General features: G+C 41.2%; 4 protein-coding genes across 7 annotated transcripts; 2 read left to right on the forward strand and 2 right to left on the reverse strand.

Annotated features, from left to right (window-relative positions):
• Positions 1 to 354: 354 nt before the first annotated feature.
• LOC129583966 (translocation protein SEC62-like) lies at positions 355 to 2,997 on the reverse strand. The gene is given in 9 exon segments (XM_055476034.1): positions 355 to 895; positions 959 to 1,078; positions 1,141 to 1,303; positions 1,430 to 1,508; positions 1,510 to 1,514; positions 1,614 to 1,755; positions 2,072 to 2,177; positions 2,283 to 2,394; positions 2,598 to 2,997. Coding segments are annotated over 9 exon segments (1,071 nt in total). The 5' UTR covers positions 2,637 to 2,997; the 3' UTR covers positions 355 to 590.
• A 168-nt stretch (positions 2,998 to 3,165) lies between these two features.
• Positions 3,166 to 12,262, forward strand: LOC129583815 (kinesin light chain 1-like). 3 transcript variants are annotated; one of them, XM_055475788.1, is made up of 16 exons: positions 3,166 to 3,508; positions 5,264 to 5,548; positions 6,134 to 6,358; positions 6,417 to 6,504; positions 6,699 to 6,927; positions 6,991 to 7,078; positions 7,263 to 7,364; positions 7,420 to 7,593; positions 7,685 to 7,784; positions 7,962 to 8,008; positions 8,070 to 8,134; positions 9,151 to 9,259; positions 9,692 to 9,775; positions 11,260 to 11,396; positions 11,676 to 11,727; positions 11,807 to 12,262. In XM_055475788.1, exons 2-16 carry the CDS (start codon positions 5,318 to 5,320, stop codon positions 11,861 to 11,863), a joined length of 1,788 nt encoding a protein of 595 aa, XP_055331763.1. In that variant the 5' UTR covers positions 3,166 to 3,508; positions 5,264 to 5,317; the 3' UTR covers positions 11,864 to 12,262. The 3 variants fall into 3 exon arrangements, with proteins under 3 accessions (XP_055331763.1, XP_055331765.1, XP_055331766.1); XM_055475791.1 differs by lacking the exon at positions 11,260 to 11,396 and having other exon boundaries at positions 3,167 to 3,508; positions 11,807 to 12,261; XM_055475790.1 differs by lacking the exons at positions 11,260 to 11,396; positions 11,676 to 11,727; positions 11,807 to 12,262 and adding an exon at positions 10,246 to 11,223.
• A 112-nt stretch (positions 12,263 to 12,374) lies between these two features.
• On the reverse strand, positions 12,375 to 14,706 carry LOC129583816 (uncharacterized). The gene is made up of 4 exons (XM_055475792.1): positions 13,640 to 14,706; positions 13,229 to 13,288; positions 12,946 to 13,050; positions 12,375 to 12,630 (listed from the first exon to the last, which is right to left on the reverse strand). The coding sequence occupies exons 1-4, from the start codon at positions 14,699 to 14,701 to the stop codon at positions 12,457 to 12,459; spliced, it is 1,401 nt and encodes a 466-aa protein (XP_055331767.1). The 5' UTR covers positions 14,702 to 14,706; the 3' UTR covers positions 12,375 to 12,456.
• Positions 14,707 to 17,322: 2,616 nt separating this feature from the next.
• LOC129583967 (cartilage oligomeric matrix protein-like) lies at positions 17,323 to 24,804 on the forward strand. 2 transcript variants are annotated; one of them, XM_055476035.1, is made up of 12 exons: positions 17,323 to 18,053; positions 19,411 to 19,590; positions 19,763 to 19,980; positions 20,098 to 20,278; positions 20,431 to 20,589; positions 20,686 to 20,844; positions 21,043 to 21,323; positions 21,550 to 22,327; positions 22,665 to 22,871; positions 23,219 to 23,996; positions 24,265 to 24,404; positions 24,462 to 24,804. In XM_055476035.1, exons 1-12 carry the CDS (start codon positions 17,912 to 17,914, stop codon positions 24,557 to 24,559), a joined length of 3,321 nt encoding a protein of 1,106 aa, XP_055332010.1. In that variant the 5' UTR covers positions 17,323 to 17,911; the 3' UTR covers positions 24,560 to 24,804. The 2 variants fall into 2 exon arrangements, with proteins under 2 accessions (XP_055332010.1, XP_055332011.1); XM_055476036.1 differs by lacking the exons at positions 17,323 to 18,053; positions 19,411 to 19,590; positions 19,763 to 19,980; positions 20,098 to 20,278 and adding an exon at positions 20,297 to 20,310.
• Positions 24,805 to 24,964: the final 160 nt, after the last annotated feature.

A 24,964-nucleotide genomic window follows, 5' to 3' on the forward strand; every position in this document is an offset into this window, starting at 1 on the left:
TGTAAGCCGTAGTGATACGAGTCATGACTGTAATGTCGCGATGTAAACATGAATAAAGATCAGGTTTTCTAAAATCAATTCATTTTGGGTGCAATACGGCCATTGATGAATTAATACGGCACGGTGGAAAGTTCACTCACGAACAGTAAAGTTTGGACTACGAGTACAAACACGTAAGTACTTCGACCGGTAATTTAAAGGTAAATTTATTTCAGATTTCGATTCGGCTGAAATCATATAAATAAACCTGCACTGATCACATTTTGTCATGGAAATTGGTTTGACTTGAGTTGTTACTAACTGATGAGAAAGCAAAGCTCTGCAGTTTGCACATGGATTCAGTCCATTCCGAGCCAACACAGAGCCTGGTTTTATTGGTTTTTAAACTCGAAAAAGAAATGTCCACTGCTGCAAACCATGCACGAAGCATAAAAATCGAAAGAAATAAATTATAACGGACAAAAATCGTGAGTGCTGCAGTACTGCTGCATGGAATCATGCTTTCGAAAAATTCCCTCCCGGATTCTGCTCAAGATTCGAAAAGCAACCACATCGTGCAAATAAAAAATCCCTTCAAACGATGATTGCCATTATGACTCTTTATCACTCCCCTGCTGTTTACTGTCAGCTGGAACAGGTTCTGGGGCGGCTTCGTCGTCGTTGTCATCATCTTGAACATCTTCCTGGTCTTCTTTGTCGCTATCTTTTTCTTTTGATTTCCCTGATTTCTTATCTTTTTTCGACTTATTCTTGTCTTCCTGACTTGGTTTCGTACACGAATACAGAGGGACAAAAGATTCAAAGAATCCGCAGTCCTCCGTAAGATTGGGTAGATACCAAAAGTGCACTCTGCCCATTGTGACGCCCCAAACAATGGCAAACACCACGTACCGCACTAAAACAAACCAACGCTGCAGAGTCGAGCCAGAAGGGCCATAAGATTATAAAGCTAGCTTACATAATGACACAGTGATCAGTAAACCGATCAAACCCACGGCAAGAAGACTGAGGTAATATACACCCTGTCGGACAATCGGAGGCCACAACGGAAACAAACAAATCCCGATAGCGCCAAACACTAGAAAAACAGGCAAAAAATTACCACGGATAAAAGTACACAGCGGATGCAAAGATTCTCACCCAGACCGACCCCCATCACGACGTTCAAAATCGATGTGGGCTCGTACACCCATACATAGGCATCCTCACTGTCCAGGAACACCTGTTGAGAATGCAGCTCCAAACGGATTTTTTTCTTCTTTTTAGCATCTTTTCCATCACCCTTGGGAGAGTCAGGCTCACCCTGTAAAATTCAGGAGACTGTATAACGCACTTAAGTGCAAACAGATGCAGTTTAAATAAGCACACAAACAGGAAAAATCTGGTAAAGGGGGAGCCAAACACACACTCTGTCTCTCATTAAACTCACCTGACCTCCCTCATCCGATTTCTCTGCCTTATCCTTTTCGTTTTCCTTATCTTTTCCATTTTTTCGTTTACCGGACATTTTTATCCTGAAAAACGAAGCAAGAACATTAATTCACTAAATCAAAGCAATGCAAGATCACCATAAAATGACAACGCATTAGACACCCAGCCATTTTTCGACGTACTTCAGCAGCACTATCAGCTTTTTCCTCTTTGGAAGACTTCTCCTTCTTTTTCTTCTCTTTCGCGGCATCCTTTTCTTTCTTACTTTCCACCTTCTTCACAACAATTTTTGCCGCTCGAGTTATGAACTCCAGATCTCGAAGCCTAGTAAACACAAAAAATTATTATGCAGCAGGGCAGCTCTGTATTTAAGGGAAAATAACAAAAAAAGAAGATCATTGAGCACAACCAAAATCCGAAACAGGTAAGTCCCAAGATAGTAATACATGCGGATTAATCATTAACGATGGCAATGATAATATCCTACAGGATGCACTCTGTTGTTATGCAAAGCACTTTCTCACGATCCAATTTAAAAATAACCAAAAAACTCAAGTATGTAAAGAGAAATAAAAAAATCCAAGTATTTCCAAAATTTCAAAGATAAGTTCACTGAGTTTAGTACCAAAGCAGCCCACACCTGTTCATATAATCCACACACTGATCCCGAGTGGTGAAAATCGGATTTTCCTTCTTCGTTCCTTTGGCCCATTTTGACTCCAGTAAGACGTCTACTGCTTTCGAACCTGCAAACAGTTTCCACCGTTAACTGTTTCGGGAGAAACAGTGCAACACATGCAACATTCGGATGTGAAGATGCGTGTAAAATGAAATAATACGAAAAAGCGTACCCGTGAAGTAATAAACTTTTTGATTGACAAACAGAGTCTGCTTTTTCGGACATTTGTCGCGCAAATACTTCGCAATCGCGTAATCTTGTTTCGTAGGTCCTTCGGCTGCTTCCTGCAAAAAGCTTGGTTACTATCACAAAATGAAAACGCACCACCAGTGTAGAAACAGAATTCAGATAAAATAATACAAATACTGAACACAAAGAAATGCCAACTGGCCATCGGCGGCTTATTAGTAAAGTTCTACACAGTCAAAAACTGAATCTTTTGTTATTGTGCCAGTGCCACATAAGTGATAATTAAATTAAACTGTACCTGCTGTCCGCGATTCTTCCGCTTGCGAGATTCCGACATAGTGCTAATTTCCCTCTTTCAAAAATACTTACAAAAATAAGCCGCTAGAAAGCGTGGTCGCTGATAAAAGAAACTCTAAGAAAGCAAAGTTCTGCGGAGATCTCTTCAAGCTGTTCGAACTGGTTCGATGCAAAGACAGCAACGTCGCCAAAATTCGAGCTTTCCGCTGCTTTCGCACTTCGCAGCACCTCAAGACGATAAAAACTTCGAAATCTCTAATAATGCAGGTTTTGACATGAACCTAAACGAATGCGCAAAACGCGTTTTCAACAAAAAGATAACAGCCAAAATAATCAGAATAGTTCCATTGTTTTCCACTTTAATAATATAATTCCATCTTTGACGTGGCTTCTAAGTTGAAGTTCGCAGTAAACGAAACGGTAAATCAAAAAATTCGTCAAAAAACATCCGACTAAAGTGCAATGGTGCACTGCGCACCGTGCATGACGCACCGCAGGGAACTTCGAAATCAGTTTATGCACGCTGGGGCTGCAGTCCTGTGGATGACTCACCCTTGAGTAGTTGTTACGACTGCTCCACATTCAAACGCAGCATCTGTTCTCCAGATACTCGCCCGCAAGTTCTCCACGCTCTGGAGACTGGAAGATCTTCTTCCGTATTCATAATTTCACGCTGCGCAGTAAACTGTGTGATATTTTGTTTTATTTAACGTTCTGGACCTAGGATACAGCTTTCCCCAATTTGATTATAGTAGAAATGTTGTGTTATTGTTGCAGTACGGCTGCCACGACACAAAAGATAGAGTTGACGTTTTGCTCGGAGGATACTCGTACTGCAGATCTTTATCTCTTCTTGCTTCTTGATATTTTCCATAACAAACTGCAGCTTTGGATTTGCGCCTTCTGGAGACGGTATGTTTTTTAAGTTTTATCGATCTACAATTCAGATTAGCTCCACACCGCTTTTTGTTAGAGTTTAGAACGCTTGGCTTAGGCTGTACATCCGCTTTACTACTAGTGAGGTACTGACGAGTGAATTATCGATTTGATTAACGTTTTCATGGGCCATGACGCTTTGATGGATACTTTTGGGTGCATATCGTATTTTTCGAAATGTACTGAGGTGCAGGCAAAAATGACTGGCTTAGGTTAGTGCCTTATTCTCTGTCAGAAATTCCGAATCGGATCTGTTCATGTGGATAGGGAAATATAGGAGAGTATTTTTCATACGACTTCTGTCGCTGTGACGCTGCTAGACTCTAAAATTATACTTCAAGGTAATTAATTTAGAACTTCGAGAACTATAGGTACGTTGTTCTTTTGTGCTCCATGTGAGCAGTTTTGAAATTTTTTTTTTGTTTTAGTGTTTTTGTCCAGCAACGTAGATGTGGATCGGTTAATGGTGGTCGGTAGTGACTCGGTACCGTGTATTTTAACTATTTGAATCACTTACTTTATTATTTTGCCAGCATCCAGCGTCATTTATTATCCAGTATTATTTCGCCTTAATGATTTTAACCTTGAAATTTCTACGGTACGTGTGCCTAAAAAGTAATCGAAGGTTCACACTTCACAACTTCACACTATTTGTATTTTGAAATTTTTGTACAAAACATTTATTTTGCATTAGGTGTTATTGCGCTGCTAACTAAGACTTGCACTTGGTTTGTTTATACGTTTTAATTTTTTTGTGCTTGTAGCCTCGATAAGTGGTTCGAGGTACTTTGTGAACTGCGGTGCAGTCGAAAATATCATTGTAATAAGCGGTGGGGCTGTTTTTCCAAGCTTTTACCTGCTGCTACGCGGGAACCAGTGCACATGTTGACCATGTAGGAACTCGACAAGTAGTATGCAGCGTTGAATTATGTCTTTGTCGACAACGCGAGTGTGTTTTCGGATGCGCCATTGCTTGTCAAAAGCCGATCATCGTGTTTGTCCAAGCGCGAATACGAACTGGTTCAGTTTCCGAGCTGAATGTTGCTGATGTGATTTATCAGGAGCGATTTATGCTCTGAGATTCGTTAGTCAATTTGTCAACCGCGATTTGAGATAGATAGCTCATGCATCGGATATTTTTATAGTTTGTCTCGTTTGCGATAGACAAGTTCTTAGCTTATGGCCAAAATACTAGTACTTCTAGTGATACCATGGTTTGCATTACTCAGGATTAATTCTTGACTACGGCATAGATACTCGTATTTATATTTCCAGCTGATATATGTTTTGTTGTTATCGTTCGTTGTTTTATGGAGAGTTCAGGTTAAGGCTGGCTTTTTCACGTGCATTGTAGCATACACAGAGTAGTTACGCGTTTATTAACGGTTTCGCTCTGAATAGGCTGTAATAACATACTTTCACAAGTGTAAATGACGAAAAACTTACAGCATTTTTTTCATATCTACTCTTGTCATTTTACTCCATACGCAGTGTGCAGTTACAGTTAGCCCGTATGCGATACTGTCTTGTGAAGTAAGCACTGCTCACAGGTAGCATCCATTTATCGGCTTCGCTGCCCAAGTGTTGCCGTTTTTTCAGTGGTTCTTGCTAGAAGAGGTGAGCCATGAGACGGTGTAATGCAGTCTCAGCATATTCTGTTGTCGTTCCGTGTTCTTGTGAAAAGTGTGCAGCTAGCGAAAATAGTGAGTTAAATTTGTTGATTACTTGCAGTTACGCATGGTGATGACTGTGCTATGGTGTGGATAATAACCACGTCCTGATCGAATGAAGCAAGAAATGGCAGCGTCCCTTTCCGAGGAGCAGATCATTGATAAAGTGCGCACTTGTTACCAGAGTTTGTTGGCACTGCATGGCGAGCATAAAAATGTCCTGGAGGGTATGGAAACCACACTTACCGCGATCAAGCTGGATGGCGGAAACCATGTTATCGAGGAGAAAGCGAAAGTTGTCAAAAGCGGCCTGCAGCAGCTTGATTCGGGAATTCAAGACGCGCAGGTATTTAATAACGCTGTCATGAAACGGTACAGTAGTACACGGACTCTGTACTCGTAATGATAAATTTCAGGCTGAAAATTTATTGTGCTCGCAGTTATCGTTATTTTGCCGATTTTATTTGCATTAGAGCTTTGTTATATTTGCGTCTGCTCTTTTCAATGCGCTGTAAACTGCCAATGTTTATTCAATTCAATTCCGATAGAGTTCATTTGCGATTTCACAGAACATAGAGACTTTTGTGCTTGCACCATCGCATGTAGGTTGGTTCAAGTCTTTATGGATCAGTCCAAGGCAAACAATGATTTTAGCACTTGCCAGACTTGTAAATTGTGTTGATTCATCTGATAATCACGCTTTCCAAAAAATTAGCTTTCATTACTGTATTGTAGTTTTAGCAATCTGGTCTTCAGTAAAGTTCAGTTGTGAAAATTGGCTACATTAAAATGCAAATGCGAAAAGTTTGGGAGCAGCTGTGTTAGCTTTTTAAGCTTGGGATTACAGTTATTTCAGTAATGTGTAACATTATCAGGAGCTGCTAAGAGACGCGTTATAGAAATTAGATTTGACATCTGTTTTTTGTTGCAGTTTCTGGTGGAGCTAAAGAAGTACATCGACTTACTGGAGGCTGAAAAAGCGAAATTTCGGGCGCAAGTCAAACGACTTGTTCAAGAAAATGCTTGGCTACGGGAGGAATTAGCCTCAACACAAAAGAAACTCCAGAATAGTGAACAAAATGTTGCCCAGCTGGAGTCAGAGAAACAGCATCTCGAATTTATGAACCAGTTGAAGAAGTACGATGTTGGCGATTCGGTAAGGGTCTCGCTTTCTGATTCAGTGGTTATGATTCCATAGTTTGTTGGGGTTGCAGAGTGATCAGCAGATACCACTGGAGAAGGTCCCCATTGATGCAGCTGCCGATTTGGGATTTCCTGATGATTCGGAAGAGAATGCTCACAGTAAGGGAACGACGCAAAGTTAGCTGAAGCAGTGTAGATCAGTGTTGGCAGTTGTTTGTTGCATATGTGGGTCTTATTGTTGGCGACAGTATTGTTATTGGCGACGGTATGCTTTTCGATGTGTAATTCAGCACCTGTAATTGCCCTTTAACTTTTTGATATAGTAATTTATTTTTCGACTTGCATTTCTGCAGTGCTAGCATCGACTCCGTCTAGTCAAATGGCCGCCTCTGCGAATTCTGGTTATGAAATCCCTGCCCGCTTACGGACCTTGCATAATTTGGTTATTCAGTATGCGCAACAGGGCCGCTATGAAGTGGCTGTACCGCTGTGTAAACAGGCACTTGAGGATCTGGAGAAGACCAGTGGCCGTAATCATCCGGATGTCGCCACTATGTTGAATATTCTCGCCCTGGTTTATCGGTGTGTGTGTCTTTGCATAAATTTAAGTGTACGGTGTTATTCGATTTCATTGCTTTCTTGTAGTGATCAGAATAAATATAAAGAAGCAGCGCATCTCCTGAACGATGCGCTGCAGATCAGGAAAAATACCTTGGGGCCGGAGCACCCAGCGGTAAGGATGTTCCTTATTTTTTTATTGACAGTTTGTAGATGTTCCTGTTTTTGCATTGATACCACATGCGATCAGGGCTATTCGTTTATCAGTAGAGCGTAATTAAAAGTTGCTTACCTATGTGGTTTTTGGGCCATTTACTCCAATATTAACAGTGCACTTACATATTGTGCTTGTGTTCCAGGTTGCTGCTACTTTGAATAATTTAGCTGTTTTACATGGAAAGCGAGGGAAATATAAAGAAGCCGAACCTCTTTGCAAGGAAGCTTTGGAAATTAGAGAAAAGGTTTGATTTTCTACAAGAATCTAATTACTTCCTCTGATGTTGCTGTTCTTATTAGGTTTTTGGCAAAGATCATCCGGACGTTGCTAAACAGCTGAACAACTTAGCACTTCTGTGTCAAAACCAAAATAAATTTGATGAAGTTGAGCGCTATTACAAGCGAGCCCTTCAGATTTATGAAAGTAAATATGGACCTGATGATCCGAATGTTGCTAAGACGAAAAATCACCTGGTAAGTCTTAAAATAAGCTAGTGGGAAATTTCAATTCTTATTTTTAGGTTAATCGCAGTTCTTTGTTTCCTACAATGTTTTTATATCATAGGCTTCCGCATATCTCAAACAAGGAAAGTATAAAGAAGCGGAAGTTATATACAAAGAAATCCTTAACCGGGTACATGAACGAGAGTTCGGCGCTTCCACACGTACGTTGGAACAATTATTCAAGCAGCAGTACCAGTTACGAGTATCGTTACTGTGTTATCATTTTGTTTTGATCTGTTATTTTATGTAGCTTAAAATTTTTGAAGTAATAGTAGAATCATTACCGATAGTCTTGTGTTGAAATTCCGGTTTTGGTATCAATGTCTTCATTTGAATAGCGGACAACAAACCCATCTGGCAAGTTGCCGAAGAGCGCGAAGAAAAGGTACAATCTTTGCTAATATTTCTTTGATCTTGGGCTGCTGTATCATTAGAACGGTTTCTAGGGTGGAATGCGATCCGCTCCAGTTTATGGTGATCTCAGTTGGCAAAAGTTTTCCAAGTCCGAAAGGTAGGGTTAGCTGGCAGATGACTGGTTATGACTGTTTTACTTGTGTACAAGTGATCGCAGCTTTATTTGAGGAGATTATGAATATATTAATTAAGCATGATTGACTAGAGGGAAGCTCTTGACAAACCAACAGTCTTTTAATAGCAATGTGTGTTGCATGGCTGGAATTAATTATCTGTCAGTTTTCGTAAATTAGTGCTTAATAAACTGACCCATGCTTACCTCCATTTGCCTGCAGTCCCCGGCCAACATAATTTGGGTTGCGACTAAGCAATTCCGTCCGATTGCAATGTGGTCCATTATTTATGCATCCTTGGTTGTTATTTTTTTAACTGCCTTGCCGTATACTCTTCCCGGTTGATTTGCCTGATTATTTGTTTGGTTGGAGATGCAGCTGTAATAGCATTGATCTTTTTTATTTCTGTTCTAATATAGTTGAGCTGTCTTTTATGTTGGCTTTAGTTGAAGGGTGCTGCTGTCCCTTTTTATTGCTTTTATTCTGTTATTCTGCTAAATTATAAGAATCTTTACGGAGTGTTCTTTTGAACCAGTGACGGGTTGTCTGTGTGAAAGGTTCAATTTTTGCGTTCACGAGGTATTTCGCAAAAGTGAAATAAAGTGGTTGGCGGTACTGCGGGGTATTTGGAGGGTATGCCGGGAGTAGACTGCTAAAATTATCATTGGGTTGATTAACAAATGGGCATTTTCTAAAACGAAAAACAATTTTTACGCGTCATACTTCGGTACTAGTATTTGTATTGCTCCAGTTCGCGCTCAAAATTTTGGCAGTGATAAAAGGATAATTCAAGTGGTCGAATAACGAACGATAAAGAAAAAGTTTGGTACTTAGGGTAGGCGTATGGTGGTCACTTTATAAGCGGTATAGGAAGCCTTACGATTTATCAAGGAAATGTTTTCGAAAAACACTAGTGATCGTTCTATTGACCTAAACAATCAACTTTAACAGCTACGATCACGCACACGATACACAACATCATCGTTTCTTCGATTTTCAGCGCAACTGTCTTACCGGCTTTGCGGAGTCTGGCAGCTATCTACAGAAAAACTGGCAGGCCAGATGCCGCTTTGACTTTAGAGAACTTGCTTCCGCCTCAAAGACGAGAGGTAAGATTCCGTATTGTCGGTATTGATTTACCGGGAACCTGGGTAGATCCTTGTGCAACGGTTGGTTGGCGATACTCTTTTTACTGTGCGAAGTATCGTACTCGTAATGCATGAAAAAAATTAAGCGTGCTTGTTATAAGAAACAATTATTTTGTGATTTGTGAATGAGACCTGCTGCGTTATTTATATACACATACTGTATATATTACGATTCGCTGTACTGTGAATATTTTCCGAACTAATAACTATGTATAACAACTATATAATTTTATAATTACTGTAACTACTGAACTATATGTACTGAACTATATATAATAACAAAGTTGAATTTATTGCTTATAAATAAAAGAGGAGAGGTGCATATTACTACTGCAGTATAGCACGCTGTACTGTGCACCCTCTTAATTGCGTGTAATGTGTGATGTATTTTAGGGGGGCGAAAGCAGCGCTACTAATCGATTAAGTCAGATAACGGACAATGGTCAAGATGGTGGCGGATACACGGGAGGCGATGAGGTATGTGGTTTGTGCGTATGTAACGTGTAACCCCGCCCATGTTGGTTTGTTGGTAACTGTCATGCAAGCGCTTTTTTTGCTTGTTATCCCTGCATGCCGACTGCCTGACAGCTTGTATTTCCGCACTAATTTATGTTGCTCACATTTTAATGAGACTGTCATCCGCCGTCTGAAGAGGCCTCTTACAAATTAATGGGATGTGACATGTGTTTGTCCCACACTGTTGACAAGTGGATATGCCTAACTTATCATCTGTCATACTGACAGGAATTCAGTTTCCGAAACACTGAACTAATGCTTGAGCTTCTAACACTGGCATCGCTTGGTGTGCCACTGCAGGGTGACCTTTAGGTGAACAGGAGGGAAACGGAAGGGCATTAGATTTTTACCCTATTGCTAAAAAGTTGTCCCATAATTACCGTAATAACATTGATATGGAGTCATTGAACCGGTGTATTCCTGTCTCTCAGATAACGCCTCCCGATTCCCGGCGCTCATCCATATTTTCAGCCGCTTCCGTAACAACGCGTACGGGACCTAGTTTGAAAAGTAAATTTTTAAATGCTTTTGGCCTTCATTAAAGATTAACAGATGAAAATGGATAGATTTAGCCGTGTATAGAGAATTGCTGATTAAATTGTTGTTCACTTCTGCTGTCTTTCCGCATACGCGGCCTTGTTTCCAGAATTTTATCCTTATTGTTCAACTGTACGTTACCGTTCCACGGAAGTGCATGATTTATTCTGTTTTGGTCCTTGGAAAATTGGTTGCTGATTTGAATGCTGTATAAGTTTATTTATTTGTAAATTTTGTGTTTTTTATACAGTTATTATGTGCTGTGAGTTTGTGTCGTTTGGTTGTTGTTTTAATAACATCGGACGATTCTGAGCACCACGCATTCTCTTTGTAATTGCACCAACAGCAAACGGGATTCGTTGTTACCTTTTCCAAGCTCTCAGGTTCTATTTTTATTTTGTTTATCGTAATTTGTATATCAGCAACTGTAGTCCAATAAGCACATGAAGGATTTTCTTTTTTACTGTTTGTGTGTACGATTAAACTGTAAAAGGGTTGAGTTTCGCTCATGTTTTTCTGAATTTTCACCGTTAGCCGGATTAAGCGCTGCACGATGAGACAACATATTTTCAAGTGTATTTATGACCGAAAGCTAACCTTTTTTATGTTGCAAAGCAGCGTTTATACTTTATACTTTCTGTTTTGAATTTAATGCATTTTGGTTAATAACAGTAAGTAATGCGTTGCTGAAACGTTCACTGGTTCATTTCAGTGTAGATTTTTTTTGTGGATGAACGAAAATTATGCAGTAAGAAAATTTTCGGCAACGTGTTGGCAACAAAGGCGGGGTTATATGTTAACGTTTAGTCAGATACAGTTTAATCACGGCGTCAGTGTAAATGTAAAGTAACTGCAGATTATAATTTACACAAAGTATTGCCTGGTAAATTTGATCTGCTTTTCAACAGAGCCATGCGGCGCACATGTCTCGCAGTGGCTCATTTTCCAAATTGCGGGCATCAATTGCACAGACTAGTGCGAAATTAGTCCAAAAACTTAGAGGAAGTGGTGCATATCCGTCCGCAGAGGGGTACTTGTCGTCTAGGTAAGCGCATGCCGTCGATTACGCAGTGATTATTTGTTTGCATGTTTGCTCACAAGAAAAGAATTTTTATGTATTTGCCGTATTCTTTTTATGCTGGCAGATATCTTTTCGTTGTCATGAGTTCAGTAAAAACTGCGTTGGAAAGTTACATTTTATTCTGTTTTGCGAACTTAGTGCAGCCGTACGATGCGTCACAGACGTGCATTTATTTATGTTTAGTAATGCGTCCAAATCATTTTGAATGCATCAGGTAATCCAATGATTTGATTAACGTTTCAGCATGAAAAGGGCAACTTCCCTAGGAATGCTCAATAGAGAGTTTGGTCCTCAGGTAAAATGATTAACACACTACACTTCAGCAGAGCTACTGCCGTATGTATTATATATATATATTTGTACTGCCTGTACAGACCTTTTTCAACCGAGGAATGGCTTCGAGTACGGAGAATGTCAATCAGGATAACTGATGATTCTGGATGTTGCCATATATTTCTGCTAAAACACTGAAAGACTGGTGCTGGTGAATTTTATTTAGCTTCCATTAATTTTATCGTTTTAAATTTTGCAGATATTTTTGGTTTCCTTTCTCTTACCTGCCTCCACTTGGCAGTCGTCGTTCTCGTGTTAATTTTGGTTTGTTTGGGTCACAAAAGTTTGGTCATGTTTTCAAATTTTAACTGTCTGTTGTACATAATCTCTTTCGTTGCGGATACAACGGCGATCTCCCTGCATGTGAATCTATTACATACAGAATATCTATATGTTGTACTTACACTGGATTTCAGTTTTATACCGACATGTAATGTTGGACTTGGCTTTCACAGTGTCTGGTTTTTTTTATTAAACTACAGGTATATATACCGCTTAACCCACATTCGTTTATGTATCGTTATTCCATCTGGTCAACGCAAGTTTCACTTTTATTTGTCGCTGTCTGTTCCATAAAACTTTTCTGCTGGAGAAAAAACTAATAAACACCTTCTCTAACGTAAGTACAAAAGTAGCAGCATAATTGAGCATAGTTTTAATCCACCCCTGAAAATTCACATTCAGAAATATGTCACGAGTGTGGGGCGGAATGGTAACCGACTCCTGATTGTGCGCTGCCTGGTCTGGTGATATTAGCCACTTCTTTGGATAACTGCAGGATATGCCTTTTTATTTCTTCCGTTCCATAAAATCGATCCAGCATTTCAGTCAAAACGACGATATAAGAAAAGATTAATGCCAGGCACTGCAAAGGAAGCGACTAGATACACACAAGACGATCCGATAGATTTACTAATACTAATTGAACGCTATGCATTTCCTGGTTTGCACTCCTAATATTATGAATTAATATGATTACGCCAACTCTTACTACTTTCCATATTATAGAAGTATGAGTAACATAAATGAATTTGGTAACATAAAATTTTATTGCGCTGTCCATTTATCCTCCGGCTCCATTAGTAATGCAGCAAAGGCACAAAGAAGTAATACTGCTTCAATGTTCTTGTGAATGTTCTTGTTAAATGATATGATACTCAAATACAATTTGTTTACGCACCGTGATAATATAATGGCGATTGACGTAGTAAAATTTTCCTCCGGTGAAAGCCAAGACATTATTTCGCGCTTCCGACAGAAATATGCTGATATCCTTATAACTCTCCTGGAACGGAAGTCCGTCATTGTCACTGAAAAGCTTACTTCACTACAGAGTAGCCCATTCGACATTATTATAATAGCGCATATTTATGCATTACTGAATAATTCAGAAAAAAACATGTCAAAAATTCTCAAAGGTGCGCCGTAGTAAATGCGGCTCACATTGTTTAGAACTAAAATACCTGGAAGAGAACCGGGGACAGTAACGTTGTCGTGTACACCAGATGTAGTGTCCTTTCGGCCTGCAACGCATAAGGTGAAACAAGGATATCGGTGCGAGCAGTTAATTACTTATAGCCAGCAGCGGCATACATATGTATGCAATTTTGCAGAGCGAAAAATATGAATGCACAGCGAAAAATTTGCACTAAAATTGTAAAGAATATTAATTAGCGAAATTGATAGGGTGTAAGGTACGCCAGATAATTTCATTAGTGGCATTGTTTTGCGTGGCGGGTAGAATTCACAAGCAAAATTGTAAAATCGGTGCATGCATACATGGTGTAGCATCCATGCATACAGTCATTACAGGGCATTGCACAAGTACGGTATTCGAATTCCCCAACATACTCTGTAGCTTTAGGACACCTTACCTCTTCTGCCATATGAATTAGGGGAAAACTGAAATGAAACAAGAAAATCGCGAACCACAGAATCGCGCTGGTCGCGTAAAATGTCCATTCCATAGCCGTCTCCGGCGGCTCAGCACTGCGGCTCTGGACCAATAATCCGGTAAAACCGAACAAGACAACCACATCAAACAAAAACTGAACCAGAAGGATATCGGACACCGCGGCATCCACGAGCTGCAACAGATGAGCAATCCCAAAGTGCGCTTCGCGCAGTTCTGTAATGCGGCGGCCCAAATGACCGGTAAGCCGGGCATCGGGCGAATCCGTGTTTGTCCTGGAAAGACTGATTAATTCCTTGTTGATGTAGCGAACAAATTTCCGTAGAGTATACGCAAACAGCACTGGGAAACAGAGAATCAGTTGTCCAAGTAAGAACGGAATTGTACTGAATGTCCACCACAGTGCAGCGTACTGATACTGCACTAGTGTCACGGGCAAAGGCGCCATTGGCCAGTCAGAATAAATCCCGACAATATCCGGGTTAAACCAGCACGCCCATTCGTGAATCTCCCACAGTGTGACAATGATCAGAGCTGTTGCGATATAAATTATGGGACGGCGACGAAAGCGCTGCATCGTCACATGGCCGCCTAACGATATAAGTTTATGTCGTAATTCTTCCGCATGAGAAATACACTCTAAAATATTCCCATTACGGAAAAGGAAAATGGACACTATAGTGGCGTTGCGCACGGTTATAAAGCAGTACGGTGTCTCAAATAATAATTTCACGATCATATTCTGGCGTCCGTCACCGGGAAACGTTTCCGCATCCGACAGCGATTTGTAGAAGATATTCAGCGACATTATGAATGTCCAGATCCACAACAAGAAAATGTAGGTTGAGCGTGTAAAAATGTGCAAGGTTTTTGCACAGTACGAGCAGGACAGATTAGCCGGTGCATCTTTCCGCCAAACAATCGGGCCAAATCCGGCGTAGCGGAGAATTTTTACCAGTGGATCGAAGAACGTTATAACATCCAGATTCTCGGTTTTCTCGGAATCTTTCGGCTTTAAAGACATCGTGAATAGCAGATCCAAGTTCTTTTCCATAATATACTTTTGATACTGGGCGCTTAACGCACAATTTTACGTTTTGGATTTTGTTTAGCCGTCTGCTGTATAAATATGGCCATCTGCTGAATATGGCAAATCATATCCAAATGGGTTAAACCAGCACGCCCATTCGTGAATCACAATGATCAGACGATATAAATTATGGGACGGCGACGAAAGCGCTGCATCGTCACATGGCCGCCTAACGATATAAGTTTATGTCGTAATTCTTCCGCATGAGAAATACACTCTAAAAATATTCCCATTACGGAAAAGGAAAATGGACACTATAGTGGCGTTGCGCACGGTTATAAAGCAGTACGGTGTCTCAAATAATAATTTCACGATCATATTCTGGCGTCCGTCACCGGGAAACGTTTCCGCATCCGACAGCGATTTGTAGAAGATATTCAGCGACATTATGAATGTCCAGATCCACAACAAGAAAATGTAGGTTGAGCGTGTAAAAATGTGCAAGGTTTTGCACAGTACGAGCAGGACAGATTAGCCGGTGCATCTTTCCGCCAAACACCGGGCCAAAATCCGGCGTAGCGGAGAATTTTTACCAGTGGATCGAAGAACGTTATAACATCCAGATTCTCGGTTTTCTCGGAATCTTTCGGCTTTAAAGACATCGTGAATAGCAGATCCAAGTTCTTTTCCATAATATACTTTTGATACTGGGCGCTTAACGCACAATTTTACGTTTTGGATTTTGTTTAGCCGTCTGCTGTATAAAATATGGCAAATCACCGTTTGAGACATCACGCATATCGCGAACAACGATGGGATAGGATTTACAGTGAGAAACTTGAAAGGTTTGCGGCTGAACAAAAGGCACGAAACGTTTGCCACCTGGCGCTAATTCCGAACAATCGCGCACGTACGGTATGCAATTGGGCTCGCACGTAACTTCACCTATCGATGTACGGCTTCCCGCATAGGTGGGGATTTTGACGTCGTCACTGAATTCCCTATTCCTAATCAATTCTAATAACTCGTTGACAGCGGTACAAACAAGCCTGCCGTATCCAAAAGGTCAATCGATTTTCATCACATACGCAACTCTTGATTTCTTATTCGTATTCCATTGATTAATACTCTGATATTATATGCAGATAGCTCTTTTGTGTTCATTTATGCCATGACCCGCGTACACATGAAAATTAATGTTTGCCCGTAAAAACTAATACAGAGAACTGAAGGAAGTACTAACTATCGCGCTCGTAGCACGATAAATATGCAGAATGTATAAGTACAAAACTTTTCGTCGACAAAAATTTGATTAAACCGCAGCTGCAGTGCTACTATTAATTTCATAAGCAAAGCACTGGTAAGAGGTGCATATAATTTATAACAGTTTTGCTGACTTAATGTGTAATGACAACATTTTCCTTGCGTAATTAGTATTAAAATGAGCAAGATTGCAAGATGCAGTGCTTTTGTAAGTCTGCACATTAACTGCACATGGTGACTTAGGATAAGTAACTAAAGCCCTTCCGCAGAGGGACGAGGGTTCGATCGCAGCTCATCTTCTCCAGGTGAACTGCAATGCCAAATCATGCGAAAAACAATTATCGAGCGAACATACGTTACAGATGTTTCGATAACATCAAACCTACCCCCGGTACTTTTTTTCCAAATAGATTGGTATGCGTGTTACTTGCAATAAGCTGTCAATAATGCGTAAAATAGGTATTTACGCACAGTACCAAAAAACGTTTATTTTTTTGGCGGCTACGGGCATGTACTGTACATCATCGTCTTGAAAATTCTTGCGTGATTTGTGGACTAATGATGAATCGTTAATTAAGGGCGAAGCAAGATTCGAGGATTTAAGGAGGCGAAGTCGGCTGGAACTTGGAAGTGTTATGCAACGGGGTTTTTCATAAGCATGCAGTGGCAACGATTTATGATAGTAGTACCATAGCAAGTAGTACCATAGCAAGTAAATGTACATGTAATTAGTAAATAAATGGCATTTTCTATACTATAGGCGTTTGGACCTTAATTACAGGCGTAACTAACGCTGAATTTAATTATCGTAAAAAAGGTATATATCTTTTATGTAACATTAAACTTTGCACTTTCAAGAGCTCCGAACACGAGCCGTACAAGAGGTATATCGGTTTCGTTAATTAATAATCCGGTTATTCAGATTTTAGAAGCACAGAAAACTGGTGTGACGAATGCCGGCAACAAAAGATATCGCAAATTTTTTATATAATATGTTCCAGTCGGCATCTGAGCATAGCGCCTAGTAGCCTACCCGCATCGATCTCTGTCCAGTGGCTCCGAGAAATGTGCCCTTATAATGCGCTACTCACACAAACAAAACGCTCCTTCACTCCTGAAAGCGTGCGTACTGCTTATTCATGGTCGCTAATTCAAGTCAACCATCGCACTTTTCTTTGCATAAACATATTATCAACGTACATTTGTAGTATTATGCGTACGCCATCATTTTAATATAGGTCCATACGCACACGTAACAAGAAATGTTTTTATGACCGGTACAGAAACTCCATCAACTGACGGTCGGCGCACATTTAATGCTGCCATCACTCATTTGGTCAAGTTGAATTTTTTTGCCTGTCCATCGCGACGATGCGCACACATCCGCTGTACACATTCGCTGTGTGTAGGTACTAATATTGTAGGAGACGGATGATTTTTGCATAACATTTCACCACGCTTGTACGCCATCACGTCATACGTCTGTTTGTGTATTCCAACGGCAGATCTACGAGATCGGATCCGATCAAACGAAATGGACACCTACCTCTTAACTTACAAGTGTTTATAATCAAAATGATAAATCCTCTCAAGACGGTTAGCGTGAAGCGCTCTGTATGTTTTTCGCTGTATAGCCCACATCCAAGAGTTGTCTTTCCGTTGAAAGTCATAATAACGATTTGGATTCGATGCATTACTGACCTAGTGTGAGAGTATGCCGGTTAATGCTAGTACTGCACCAGGGTATACTTTCAATCTAAATAATTCTCTTTTTCGAACTAACAGTTTTTGTCCCTCATCTTTTTATGTCGCCAAATTGTTTATGTTATTTTTTACGAATGTAATATCGCCAGTTTCATAGCGTTTCCGTAACTAAATCTGCACCGAGTACTAAGCCGAAAATTAATTATGCGATCCGTTCTGTGAGTTGCCCAACGGAAAATGTATAAATGGATATTTTATCTCATGTGTATTTTACCGGCAAGAGGCCAGTCACGGTCCGGGAATCGTCAGACCGCCGACAGCACATTTGCCGGTAGCAATCCTTTTTTGGACTTTGTGGCCAGCCTTGCGTACGATCAAGGTAAAACAGACCTATCGCATTTATAAGGTGACTGTATGGCGCAAAACGCAATAATTTTAGAAGGATAGTTGAGCATGCAGCGTGTAATTAATACACTAATACGTGGCAGATATTAATTAGTATTTTTGTGGGACATTATGATGACCTTTACGGAGTCTGAGACTAAAATTATTGTGCGCAGCGCAAATGTCAGAAAATTGACTTGCAGTTGCTGAAACGTGGTCTTCTGACTCTTCTAATTTGATGAAAAATTGCTTGAGCGCACCGGACATTTTTTAAAGAGCGCAAGTTTGCAAAACGTAGTTACTGTTGGATGGTGATGATAGCTATACTGCATGTCTGTATGTGAAATATGCTGCTATGCACTGCTTCTAGAATTACATATCAGGTTGTGTCTGTAAGTAGTTTGCAAGTTATTTCATTTGCTTAGGAATATTTGCATAATATTTCTTCCTAATACAAATCTCTAGCTCACTAATAGGACGATATACTGAAGATAACGAAAATTAACATCGCCGCTGTGAAAATAACTTGTACGTTCTGCCGATGCAGTTAATTTTTGTTCCATGTGTGCGCATAATGATTGAGTGGGCGACATATTAACAAGCGCAAGCCGCAGAAGTGCTTTCTTTACGTTAATTGTGCTGCAAAAGAAAGCGCATGCGTGAATAATCAATTCATACTTCACTCGTATAAGTAGATCGAACAAGAGTTTTGATTCATAAATCAAAATGTCAGCCCGTAAAATTACAGCAACATTGGTTGATGTCCGTCTGTATAGAATGGAAATATAATTGCGCATTACAACTGCCCTGCTGTGAATAATCATGTCAATTTGATAGAGAACTCTGATAAAGCTAACAAAACTATCTAGTCTGGTATTAGCTGCAGATTTGGCCGTTTGAGTGCAGCTAAAAAGCACAAACTACCTAATTAAATACTTTTTTTACAAGGATCTTCCAAAAATATTATCGGTTTTTAGTGCTACAGGATGCAATAGTCATAAAAAACGAGGGTAGTAAATTAATTAAAAGAAACAGTGAGGGCAACTGACATAAATAATGTTTCGTACTCTCCACTTTTTGATACAGTATACTTAAATACGGTGTACTCGTACTTTGTGCCACATACAAAATGTAAAGACAAGAGAATAAATCTTTTTCATATCTAGTATACAAGCAGAGAGTGAATTCGTTGAAACTTTAAAGTGGACTAATTTCGAATAAGTTGACAAACTACTGTCTGTTGCACAACCGCTAATTTAATTTGTTGTCATCGCAGCTGATAAAGAAGTATATAAAAACCAAAGATCAGTGAAGTTAATGCCAGTTAATATTAAATTTTCTTGCTTGTGCAGATTTATCCGTGCAGCTGGCGACGGCGCTGTCGTCTCACCGCGAAGTGTTCCTCGTGTTCAACAACATCCGGCCCAGTCCCGTGGCCTCCGGTCCGCAAGCCTTGCTGGCCTTGGATTCGCAGTTGTATGGAGATAAAATACGCTCGTTCCATATACTGCTCGATCGGCGTCAACAAAAACGTAAAGACAACCTGTAAAAGCTGTATTCACCTTACAATCGACACCATTTCTCTGGAATTAAGAAAACGGTTTTATTCAGGACAGTATTTCGATTCTTATTATGATTTGCATATACCGGTTTGTTTTTTCATATGATTAGCTGACCCCTTGAACACAATTTTCCCGATTTTAGTGTCCTTCTTATTCCGCTCTAAGCAAATTCGTGGCAGTAGTGTTTCGATTTCACTGCCACATCTGACAGAAACCTCCGAAATTAACCACATAATTGTCCGCGTCAATCAGGCCGACCGGCAAAAGAGTCTGCTGCAGGTCTTCGTGGATTGCAAACCATACGGAACTGTCTCCATCCCGCATTCTTTCAAGGATTTCGGCACTTTGGAAGCCACTGTTGTACGTTAACAGTTAATATGATCAGTAATATAGATTCAGATTTCCGCCAAATGACCTCCCAGAGCTGCCCGTAACTGATCTAAAAAACATGCAAATAATTATTATCTTTTCGTTTAGCGAATAAACCGAAGCGCTCCTTTAACGCTCGTTTCGGGTACGAGTGCCGATGATGTACTGCGACGCCTGGGCTGTAAAGACCCCGCCCAACAGGACCATGTTACGCCAACCAGGAAACCGGCGACACGCGCGGTTCGTCCGCCTAACAATGAAATGTGGATGTCCTGTGATAACAATCGAAGTAAGGATTTCTTCTGTACAAGCCATTGCCCGGTAAATAGCAAATAATAAAATTGTTAGTAGAAGTATTTTGCACTAGCTTTAAATTCGCGTAATCGATTGGAACTTCCTTACGTCAATAAATATATTTTTTACTGTTGTGTTGCGATGTAGCTATTGATCCGGCACTGGCCAGTACAATTTCCGAAACGCGCCACGGAATGCAGTCCATGCACAAGGATATGAATGATTTGCGCCACGAAATGAAGCTGTTGCTGCGGGAGATTCAGGATTTGCGTCGTATGATCGAGGAATGCGAACTCTGCGCACTAAGTATGCCTCTAGAAATTAAGCAGACAGGGCCGTGTCTTAGACAATGTTTATAAAACAAAGAAGAGTATTTCAAAAATATTCGGTTGTATAATGTAGAAGATAAACCGGATCACTGTGCATCAAATCCCTGTTTTCCGGGTGTCCAGTGTCAGTCGCTGGACGACACATACCGGTGCGGCCCATGCCCACCCGGATTTACTGGGGACGGACGGTCTTGTCAGCCGGATTATTGCAATCCTAATCCATGTCATCCAGGTATAATTAATTATTTCAGATCAAATGAGCGTTTTGTCCTTGTGAAATACTGCAACAATAAAAAACAGATTGTGAAAACCAGTATGATGAATATTTTACATTCTGTAACCTACTCTAGTCTCTGCATTCGTCGGTAAACGAACAAATTTAATTCTTGCCGTTATTTGTACTAAATTCTTTTGCTATAAATTTTCACAGGGGTGGCGTGCCAGTCGGCACATGACGGACCACGCTGCGGGCCATGTCCACAGGGAACGACTGGCGATGGGCGCGAATGCCGGCGAGATCTGTGCCAACCGAACCCGTGTTTCCCTGGTGTTGATTGCCGACAGCACGGTGATGCTTACACTTGTGGACCGTGTCCGAGTGGTTACTCAGGCGACGGCAAGCACTGTAACCGAATGACCACTTGTGCCGATCGACCGTGCTTTGAAGGCGTCCAGTGCTTTGACACTTCTGACGGGTTTCGCTGTGGCTCGGTGAGAAAAATCGTAGAAGTTTCTACATATGGGTTTATGCTTAATTCCAGACACTCTATCATTAAAATATAGTATGAGTATTTATTACTTGAAATACTGCAAACCGAACGAACGATCATCTAAGGAATTTTAATTATCGGCCAAAGGGCGTAGAATTTTGGCGTATGGCCCTCATCTATTAAACGCATACATACGTAGAAAAAAATTGTTAATTTGAATGCTTCAGTGCCCAGAAGGTTACACGGGCAACGGCACACACTGCGACGACATTGACGAATGCCAGCAAGCCCATCCTTGCCATTCCACCACACAGTGCCACAATCGCCGCCCGGGTTACCACTGCACCGCCTGCCCAGCCGGCTATCAAGGGGGCGCAGTCAACGGACAGGGCCTCAACGATGCGCGCCGGCCGCAGCAGTGCGACGATATCGACGAATGCCGGATCAACAACGGCGGCTGCGTTCCGCACTCGCAGTGCTTGAACAGCGACGGCTCGTTCCGCTGCGGACACTGCAATCCGGGCTACGTTGGTGACCAGTCCAGCGGCTGCCGGAAGGCCGAGGGCCTGTGTCCGGACGGGGTGACCCTGTGCGATAAGAATGCGCACTGTGTGCAGCGTCGCGGGCAACCAGGGTACGGATGCGAATGTAAAGTGGGATTCGCGGGCGATGGGAAGATGTGCGGACGGGATTCGGATCTGGATGGATTCCCGGATAATGCCCTGCCCTGCAATGAACTGCATTGTCGGCAGGATAACTGTCCAGTAGTGCCCAACAGCGGACAGGAAGATGCCGACCTGGACGGGATGGGCGATCAGTGCGATCCCGATCCGGATAACGACGGAATTTTAAGCTCGGAGAATGGAGTGGACAACTGTCCGTTGCGCTCCAATCCCGGCCAGGAGAACTCGGAAGCGGAAGGATCGGATAAGTACGGGGATGCCTGTGATAATTGTCCCTATGTGGCAAATCCTAGCCAGACTGATACGGATGGCGATGGAATGGGTACGAATTTCGAATAATTTTACGTCCTACCACTTTTGTCATGAATGTAAATTCCATGTTTTGTATATTATAAATTTATATGCGAGTATTTTTTATACGATATACATGTATATATACATTTATGTATTATACTTGTATATACACATATCTATATGTACGTTTTTGTACGTATGCTGTATATCGTTTTGTGCATCCAATCTTTGTACAGTTATAATACATAAATGGTTAGTTGCTGAATATAGTTACAGTAATTGTTGAATTAGCCATTCGCATCCATAAGAACAAGCATTATCCGGCAGTCGGTGCCTGCGTTTGTTAAAACTCAGTTGGTTTTCAGGCGATGAATGTGATCCTGATGCAGACAACGACGGCGTTCTGAACAAAGCCGACAACTGTCCGTTGGTCGTCAACACCGATCAGCTGGATGCTGACAAGGACGGACTCGGCGATGCCTGTGACAACTGCCCAAGCGTACCAAATCCGGATCAGAAAGACAAGGATAAGGACCGAGTCGGTGATGTTTGCGATACCAACGATGATCGCGGTAATTTCCGTCAAAAATGCGTTTTGATTGCCAAGTGATCGTAATTCGCCGTGCAAACACGTGACATCATTTTTCGTTGCGCAAAAAATACAGTCATAAATTACGAAGCTTAAAATTGTGCATGAGTGCATAGAGAATCGCATCAAGTTCACATTAATTTTTACGAATTTGCTCATCCAGTATCCATTACGCAAAAATCTGAATATGTACTGAAAAAATAGTGTTAACTTGTATCGTGTTTTTCATAGTTGTTAAATTTTTATACAGTACGTGCTTGCATATTGTATGTATCTGTACTTGTATAGTTTTTCTAATCACAGTTTTGATGTGAATTATTTATCGTATAGATCGCGATGGCATCCAAGATTCCATCGATAACTGTCCGACATTCCCGAACAGTGACCAGCTAGACACTGACGCTGATGGGAAAGGTGACCCGTGTGATGACGACAAAGACGGTGATGCTGTATTGAATCCCCAGGATAACTGTCCACTGGTCAGTAACCCCGGCCAACAAGACTACGACGGTGACGGAAAGGGCGATGCGTGCGACGAAGACTGGGACGGCGACGGCGTGGTCGACCGTTTCGACGTATGCCCGGATAACAAGAAGATCTACAAAACCGATTTCCGTACCTACCAGACAATCGCCCTGGACCCGGAGGGCGAATCCCAGGTGGATCCCTTATGGATTATCCTCAACGAGGGCGCCGAGATCTACCAGACCCTGAACAGTGACCCCGGTCTGGCGGTGGGCTTCGACGCGTTCAGCGGTGTGGATTTTGGCGGGACGTTCTTTGTCAACACGAACATTGACGATGATTATGCCGGGTTCGTCTTCTCCTTCCAGGATAATTCGCATTTCTACGCGGTGATGTGGAAGAAAGCCAAGCAAGCCTACTGGCACGAGACGCCGTTTCCGGCGGCAGCCGAACCGGGAATTCAGCTGAAGTTGGTCAATTCCCAGACCGGTCCCGGACAGATGCTGCGCAACGCCCTGTGGCATACCGGCAACACCACCAACGAAGTGGTGCTGTTGTGGAAGGATCCGCGCAATATCGGATGGAAGGAGAAAACGGCATATCGATGGGAATTAGTTCATCGCCCGCGAATGGATCTGATAAGGTCAATAATATTATTATTTATCGAACTCGTTGGCAGTGACAGTCCAAATCACTATCGAACTGTAGAATGATTTAATCTTACGAGTATTTGTATTCTCAAAACTCCATGCACATGACTGTAACATGTGTTGCTTTCCCAATTTATTTTTGCTTTTTTCGAACTTTCGAATAGTTCGAAATTAAAAATTAAAATTTTATTCGGATTTCGTAAGTTTTATGAACACTTTGCATTGACTGTGCTTATATTCCGTTTTATTGTGCTATTGCAGAGTACGCTTTTTCGAAGGAACGGAAATGGTTGCCGACTCTGGAAACATCTACGACTCTACGCTGCGAGGAGGCCGTTTAGGTGTCTATTGCTTTTCCCAAGAGTCGGTTATTTGGTCAGATCTGATCTACCGATGCAATGGTAAGGACTGTGTTGTCGCTTTGTTTTTTTAACATTTCAATGTTTCCTTTTTTTCAGAAAACATGCCTTCATTTAGTGGCTTGAATATACCTTTCAAGACCTCGGACAATTCTAGCCTGAATATCAGCTTCGACAACCAAATTCCCATTCAGTAATTATGCAGCGACCACCAGAAATTCACCAATACTTTTTTTAAAATTTTAACGGTGAAGGAATAAATTTTGTACTACAGTTCACTACGGCTCATGCTCTAGTCGGATATCAGTAAGATTAACTGCTGTGCCATGCAGTATAGACAGGACTTACTGTTGACGAGTGTCTGAAAGGTGTTTTTTTTTCGTGGGGTGACGTTATGTAAATTATGTCCATTGTCAAATTGTTCGTGGGTTATGCAAATGGGGTTCAGAACTACAGATGCAATAAATTTTTTTGATTACATATCTTTGCGGTTATTGCAAACTACTGTATAGGAGCATTTTTTAAAAAAGCAATACTTGTACTGATTATCAAAGGTACAGAAATGCATCAGATTTGGTTGTATCATTACTATGCGATGGACG

The sequence above is a fragment of the Paramacrobiotus metropolitanus genome, unplaced genomic scaffold, assembly GCF_019649055.1.
Source record: "Paramacrobiotus metropolitanus isolate TYO unplaced genomic scaffold, Prichtersi_v1.0 Parri_scaffold0000012, whole genome shotgun sequence".
NCBI classification, from domain to species: domain Eukaryota; kingdom Metazoa; phylum Tardigrada; class Eutardigrada; order Parachela; family Macrobiotidae; genus Paramacrobiotus; species Paramacrobiotus metropolitanus.

Coding starts and splice junctions, on each gene's coding strand:
- LOC129583815 (XM_055475788.1), top strand. CDS start 5,318: ATGAAGCAAGAAATGGCAGCGTCCCTTTCCGAGGAGCAGATCATTGAT. Junction 5,549..6,133: donor CGGGAATTCAAGACGCGCAG/GTATTTAATAAC, acceptor TTTTTGTTGCAG/TTTCTGGTGGAGCTAAAGAA. Junction 9,260..9,691: donor TTCCGCCTCAAAGACGAGAG/GTAAGATTCCGT, acceptor GATGTATTTTAG/GGGGGCGAAAGCAGCGCTAC.
- LOC129583967 (XM_055476035.1), top strand. CDS start 17,912: ATGTATAAATGGATATTTTATCTCATGTGTATTTTACCGGCAAGAGGC. Junction 18,054..19,410: donor CAGCCTTGCGTACGATCAAG/GTAAAACAGACC, acceptor TTGCTTGTGCAG/ATTTATCCGTGCAGCTGGCG. Junction 20,279..20,430: donor GTCCTGTGATAACAATCGAA/GTAAGGATTTCT, acceptor GTTGCGATGTAG/CTATTGATCCGGCACTGGCC.
- LOC129583816 (XM_055475792.1), bottom strand. CDS start 14,701: ATGTCTTTAAAGCCGAAAGATTCCGAGAAAACCGAGAATCTGGATGTT. Junction 13,289..13,639: donor TAATTCATATGGCAGAAGAG/GTAAGGTGTCCT, acceptor TATGCGTTGCAG/GCCGAAAGGACACTACATCT. Junction 13,051..13,228: donor TGTCCCCGGTTCTCTTCCAG/GTATTTTAGTTC, acceptor CTTCCGTTCCAG/GAGAGTTATAAGGATATCAG.